This window comes from Rhododendron vialii, chromosome 1a (genome assembly GCF_030253575.1).
Source record: "Rhododendron vialii isolate Sample 1 chromosome 1a, ASM3025357v1".
NCBI classification, from domain to species: Eukaryota; Viridiplantae; Streptophyta; class Magnoliopsida; order Ericales; family Ericaceae; genus Rhododendron; species Rhododendron vialii.
The window spans coordinates 1,908,351-1,914,999 of record NC_080557.1 but is presented as its reverse complement, the minus strand read 5'-3'; the positions used below and the strand labels follow the sequence as shown (position 1 = coordinate 1,914,999).

The 6,649-nt window shown below is 35.3% G+C and overlaps 1 protein-coding gene across 1 annotated transcript; it reads right to left on the bottom strand.

Moving 5' to 3' along the window:
- Positions 1-3,194: 3,194 nt before the first annotated feature.
- LOC131325425 (ankyrin repeat-containing protein BDA1-like) lies at positions 3,195-5,529 on the bottom strand. Its single transcript, XM_058357689.1, has 2 exons — positions 4,791-5,529; positions 3,195-4,184 (listed from the first exon to the last, which is right to left on the bottom strand). Exons 1-2 carry the CDS (start codon positions 5,358-5,360, stop codon positions 3,468-3,470), a joined length of 1,287 nt encoding a protein of 428 aa, XP_058213672.1. The 5' UTR covers positions 5,361-5,529; the 3' UTR covers positions 3,195-3,467.
- Between the last annotated feature and the right edge of the window lie 1,120 nt (positions 5,530-6,649).

The following is a 6,649-nucleotide window of genomic DNA, read 5'->3' as shown; positions in this document are numbered from 1 at the left end:
ATTATGTTCTTTCAAATTACTATGCATGAAACAAAAGGCAGTTCTTTCTTTCAAACACACCTTAGCGACAACTTTTGGTTAGTTACTACTCCCTGCGTCCCCTTTTTAATGTTCAGTATTCTATTTGGATTGTCCCTTAATAAATGTCTATTTTGTAAAATTAGTGGGTAAAAGTTGGTACATTTTTCATTTTGCCCCTAAAAATAGATTTCATTTTGAAAAGTTAGTGAGTAAGAGTGTAAAGATAATGTCTCTATAGAGGATAAGTAGGAAAAATGGAGGTAAAAATTGATGTGAAATGTGTAATAATGATGCTTTTTTAATAAGTAGAAGTTACAAAGCGGGACACTTAAAAATAGACGGAAGGAGTAATTAAGTGTAAAATACTGTATTAAGAACAGGGCGCCACTGCACTGACCATAATAATTACTAAACATATACATAACTATTATTATTACATAAATTAAGTAATTATTCATAATAAATCCCAAACACAATTTATTATTATTTTTAATGTAATCTAAATAAACTAGACGATAAATTATAACAAATGGGGTCGTATGCTCATCAATTATCAAAGGAACATCACATGACACACATAACATATATACATGACATTGAGTAAAATAAATTCGCAGCATAACCACAGTACAAACAGGTACGCATATAACATATAAACGAAAAAAGAAACATGTCCTATAACACTTCCCAGGAATGAAGCTCCATATAGAGCTCTGCTTTGATCACTTTAATAAGGAGTTCTACAAATGGGCGGGGTAGGATTGGTTCTTAGGATCAGTCGAGGTGCGTGTAAGCTCGCCTAGACATATGAGAGAGAGAGAGAGAGAGAGAGAGAGAGAGAGAGAGAGGGAGAGAGAGAGAGAGAGAGAGAGAGAGAGAGAGAGAGAGAGAGAGAGAGAGAGAGAATTCATTTGGGTCATTAGCAAATAAAAGAATTGTACCGTAATATTCTGCATACAAAATGATCATCACCAGGATTTACAACATATGGTAGAATTCATTTTTGTTTGTGTGTGTGTGGTAACTATAGTAGTATTCATCTTCTTCTTTTTTTCCCGAATGGCACTACAGTATTCATCTTACAAGATATATAGTGTGTGTTTCACCTTGCTTAATATGCATGAAACTAAATATTTTTGGTTGCCCGGACTAAAAATTCCTCTATTGTTTCTTTTTAATTTTCATTATGTTCTTTCAAATTATATGCACGAAGCAAAACATAGTTTTCCCTTTAGATAGTGATATTGCTTCAGTCAAGGTATAAGGACTTTGGGCACTAATGAATGGCTTTGAAATGGAAAGTGCTTGGCATTCAACTATTCAGCAAGTAGTAACTATAATCGGGAGATAAGAACCTTTCAATGTAACATCAGCCTCAACTTCATTTGGAAAAATCTCAGTCCAGCAAGAATTGATGCTTTTGTTTGACTGGCTACTCAAGAAAAAATTGCTACTAGATCCATATTAGTTAGGAGAAATATCATTTCTCCAAATCTTGGCAGCTGCCCTATATGATCTGCTTCTTTAGAGACACCTTCTCACTTGCTTCTCCTTTGCAACTTCGCTTGGAATGTCTGGTGCGATATCTTTACTTGGTGGAATATTACTTGGATTTGTCATTTATCTATCACTGGTCTGATCGATTTTTGGTTCTCCGGCCAACTCTTTTCATAACTTGGAGGAAATTTGTTGGAACACCACATTTTATGCCGGTCTTTGGTTTATTTGGAAAGCAAGAAACGACATTGTCTTCAACAATTCAATTCCTACTGTTGAGGAAGTGGTTGACCTTATCAAACTAAGAGTAGCTTTTTGGGTTAAATGGAGATGCAATCTTACAATCTATTCTGTTGAAGACTTGAGAAGTCATTTGGATGGCATTAGAAAACATAAAATCTGAGTCTTTTTGTAATTCCTTTTTTTTTCCCAACTTTTGGTTGGTCTTTTCTTGTTCTCTTTTTGGATTGTTGGCTAGCATATGATTGGATTGGTTTTTTCCTTTCAATGATGTTTGCCCCATCCTTCTCGATGTACACATTATTGAGTTTCTAATATAATTTCTTTGCCTATAAAAAAGAAAAGAAAAGAATGGCCAATTGTCCAAGATAAGAAGACTAATCTGGTCTAAATGATCCAACTATACCATAAATTCGAGTTCATTTATGGTTAATAATGTATCTTTTTGGCACAGTATAACTGATGATGAGCTTGCTCGTTTGCACACATGTACGTACACTCGAAAGTTGAGATCACGGGGTCAGTTTTTTTTGCAATTAAAGGTACGGTTTGTTGGCCTCAATGGCATCGATCGAGTTGCCCCAGTAACGTAATATTAGCTTCGTCCCACTTTAGGTGGTGACTTGGTTCAAGACTTTGTGCCTGAAAAATCAACTAGGCATTCACAACTTTTTGTTTTGCCCTTAAAAGTCAAAATATACTTGAGGTTTGTTTTTCAGTTCATTATTTGTTTTTTTTGGATGCCGTGTTCTATCTTGTACTAGCAAAGGGAAAAAAATTGGAATAAAGGGGAAGAAAAGAAAAAAAAAACCCTTTTGAGTTATTAAGCCAAAACACACTTAGCGACATCTTTTGGTTAGTTGCTTAAGTAAAATACTAAAAACATGCAAGTGGACTCACCATAATAATTACTAAACAGAAGCACTATTACATTAATTAAGTAATTATTCATAATAAATGCCAAACACCATTCATTAAAAATTTTAAAATAATTTAAATAAACTAGACTATAAATACTAACAAATGGGGTCATATTGTCATCAATCATGACAGGAACCACATGTACATATCTCTTGTATCTCTATTCATGACACGCATAACATAATTAAATACATATGAAACTTTTTTTTTTTTTTTTGGTCAGCAAATACATATGAAACTAAGTAACATTAATTCACAACATAATCACAAAGTATGAATAGATACGCATATACCATATACAAGCAAACAAAAATGTGTCCTATAGCACTTTCCCATAAAGAAGCTTCATAAAGATGTTTTGACTTTAATTCGGATCTCTGCAAGTGGGCTGTGAGATTGAAAAGATCAAACACTGGACAAGTTGGAGGAAGTCTCGGCCTATCTCTAGCTAATCTATGTTGGGTGGAGGAGTATGAATCACACACTAATGGGTATATGAAACTCACACGAAAGAATTGAACAAACACACTCACGAATTTATTGATTTTACTCAAATATGAAAATACAAGGAGAAAATTTCTATTTCTCCCTCTCTCTCTAATTCTCTTTACTCCACTCATTGCTTTTACAATACAGATTACAACCTATATACAGATAGAACATTAAAGAAATACAAAGATGAGATAGTCTGTCATTTATTACAAATCCCAAAATATATCACAGAAGTTCCAAAGTTTTCAAAAATCTTCAGGCCTGATCGATATTGAACTGTTTCACTCATGTCCTTGTTATGGGCGGATGGGCGGCTCAAGCTTTATCCCTTTCAATTTGAACATCGTTTCCCTGTTCTTCTTTGGCCTCGCACGCTCATGGTTAGCCACGTACAGTACGGCCAAAAGTATCATCATAAGGGCCCACAGGATCACAGAAACCAAAATGGTATTGGTTACGGCAATCATATGCTTCGGCGAGACAACAATGATGGAATACGTATAAGCGAACGCCGTGGTCATAATCGTCAACAACGACATCACAAGCATAACCCACCCCCCACGACGTTTTGGCAGTTGCACAGAAACCATTAGGAGAAATAAGATTAAACACGAAGACAGAAGGAATCCTACCGTGTTGAAATACAAGAAGCACGAATACGATTTCGGATATTTATAAGCAAGTATAGCTTTTCCGGCTAAGTGTTCTTCTGAATCGTCTTGCCAAACACCGGCTGGAGGGTTCACCCCCACTTGGAATGCCATTGTTGCAAACAACGATGATACAACCATTAATGTTTGCATTACTTCTTTTCCCCTTGGAGACGGAGTTATCACTGCCATCTGTCCACGTCTTTTAGCACCAGTTGCACGTAGAACTTTTTTGATATGAACATCCACTTCTTCCAGATCTGAACGATTTTGAACAAAGAAATAAAGATCCATCGCCGTCCACCCAGCTCCATTTATTTCATTCACAAAAATTTCGGTACGGATAAGTACATGTTTGATAATCTGAAATACATAGATACCCAGTCTCACAATTAGATCAAATTAAAATAAAATATAGATACGCATACAAGGACAAGGTCGATAATGTAGATTTTTACTAAGTGAACTTGTTAAAATATTACACCCTCTAAGGAGTAGTAAGATTTTGGTTGACTTGCCCTTCCCACTACTCAGGGAGTTCGGAAATTTTTGTTGTACATTTTTTCTGTTTTTATATTTTCTTTTTGGTTTTTTCGATGAGGTTTGTAATTTTTTTGCTACTCTAATTCAAATTTAATTAGGCAACACTTTGAAGTTTCTAGTCTTTGTCATTGACGTGTACTATATTTGTTTAGATTGTACTATCGCCAAATTAACTTATTTCCGAGATTTGCTTCGCAATATGCGTTATGGAGCTTTAGGCATGTATATAGATCATGGAAATTTGGAATAGTCTCTTATTTTGATTTTTTGTGTTTTTTTGTTAGAAGTGTGATTTGTTGTTATGTTTCTATCTTAGGTTCGAATCCTCAACATGTGTCGCTGGGTTCTTTATGAATGTAATGATTTTTCAATTGATAAAAAAATTGCCAACAATTCAACAATGAAAATGTCTGAATATGGACATACCTCAAAACGTTTACCGAAAACAGCTATGTGTAATATGGTATTGCCATTGGCGTCCTTAGATCTTACAAATTCAGGATCTCTAATCATCTCTAGCAATAGTAGGAGACTCGCAAGCTGGTTATACTTTACACACAAGTGTAAAATGGTGTCGCCTCGATCTAAAATAACTTGAGCTGCCAGGGGACATGTTTCAACCAACTTTTTCAATACGTCGACCTTACCTTTCATCGCAGCAATATGAAGAGGGTTATTGCCATCTCGATCACGAGCCATGCACATCTCAGGGCTAAACTCCACTAAAGCTTCCACAATCTTTAAGTCCCCATTAGCGGACGCTATGTGAAGGGCCGCGCCTAGTTCCGCATCTATAACTTCAGCAAGCTTTGGTTTAATTTCCAGAAGTTTTAGAACAAATTCTGCTTCCCCTGTTGATGTAGCCACGTGAAGCGGATTTTTCCCTTTGAAACATCCCAACAAAACTTTATCTAGAATGTAATTATTCTTTGCAATTATTTCGCGTAGCGATTCTAAATCCCCTCTCAATGCTGCATCACAGAGCAATTCCTCCATTCTCTCACACCCCTTCTCTCTCTCGTCCAATGTTGAATGCTTTACACAGACAATAATGTAATGATACTGTGAAGCATCTTCTGAATTGGATTTAACTGCGAGGCCCGACCAATCATTGAGGAATGTGAATATTTCACCTTAAAGCATGTCTTAAATCTATTTTTTACCTCTGTAAAAAAAATACCAAACGACTAAAAAGGGAAAGGAGAAAAGGACTTGTATTAGTGGTAGGGAATATATAAGAGAAAGTGAAAGAGAAAGAGAAAGAGAGAGAGAAAGAGAGAACAAATTATTTACTTCCAGTCAACTAGTTTCTTGGAATAGATAATTTGCTTGCAATATGGTTCGAAGATGTTGATCCAAAAAAAAAAAAAAAATTTAAAGACAAAAGATGGATCTCTGCAAAGAGCGGGAGTAACTATTCATTGTTTTGGGGACACCGTCACGCAATGTTGTCTTTGAGCTTTTAGGGCTTTCTTGCTCTTTAATTTAGTTTCCAAACAAATTTAGTTTTTTTTTTTTTTTGAGGAAAAAAAGAGTAAGAATTGTATGAGTTAACTGCATCCCCTAACTCACTTATAAGCTCCTAAATACTTTTAATGGAAACACAATTTTTTAGTCAACACAAAAATTTAAGCTAGGCTGTCTATGTTGGAGTTGATGTTGAAAATGCTTTGTTTGGTTTCATTTTGGAAAAAAATTCCCAACTCAAAAAATACACATTACCCCTACTTTTAATCATTAATCTCATTTCTCTCTCCACTCTCCAATTATTGCTCCCATTTCTCTCTCTCCATTCATTACCCCTATTTCAAATACTTTATTTCTCTCTCCATTTATTACTTCAAAAACCAAACTATAAAATTCTTAAAAATCCATCCAAACATAGCATAATAGTCTTTTTCACGGAGGCTCCGTGAACAACCTGTTCATGGAGCGGTGCAATTTCAGCTGTTTATTCGAGCAATCAATGACTGTGATTCGTTTTCAATTATAATCGATTACAATTAGCTATTTTCCGAAAAAATTTCATTAACATCTTGTTTTGAACTATCACAATTATGTTCTATAAACATTTGCTTACCGCACATCGATCCGTATGGAAGATTTTCTCAAAGATTTATGAAGTCAGCTTTTTCACCCAAAGGTGATAGTGAAGATTTTCGCAAAGATTTAAGTCCGCTTTTTCACCGAAAGGTGATAGTGAAACACACAAGGCCCACAAATTAGAGCAGTAAAGTAGAAAACCCTCCTCCACACAAGTGGAGCTAGCACTAACATATTGGAGC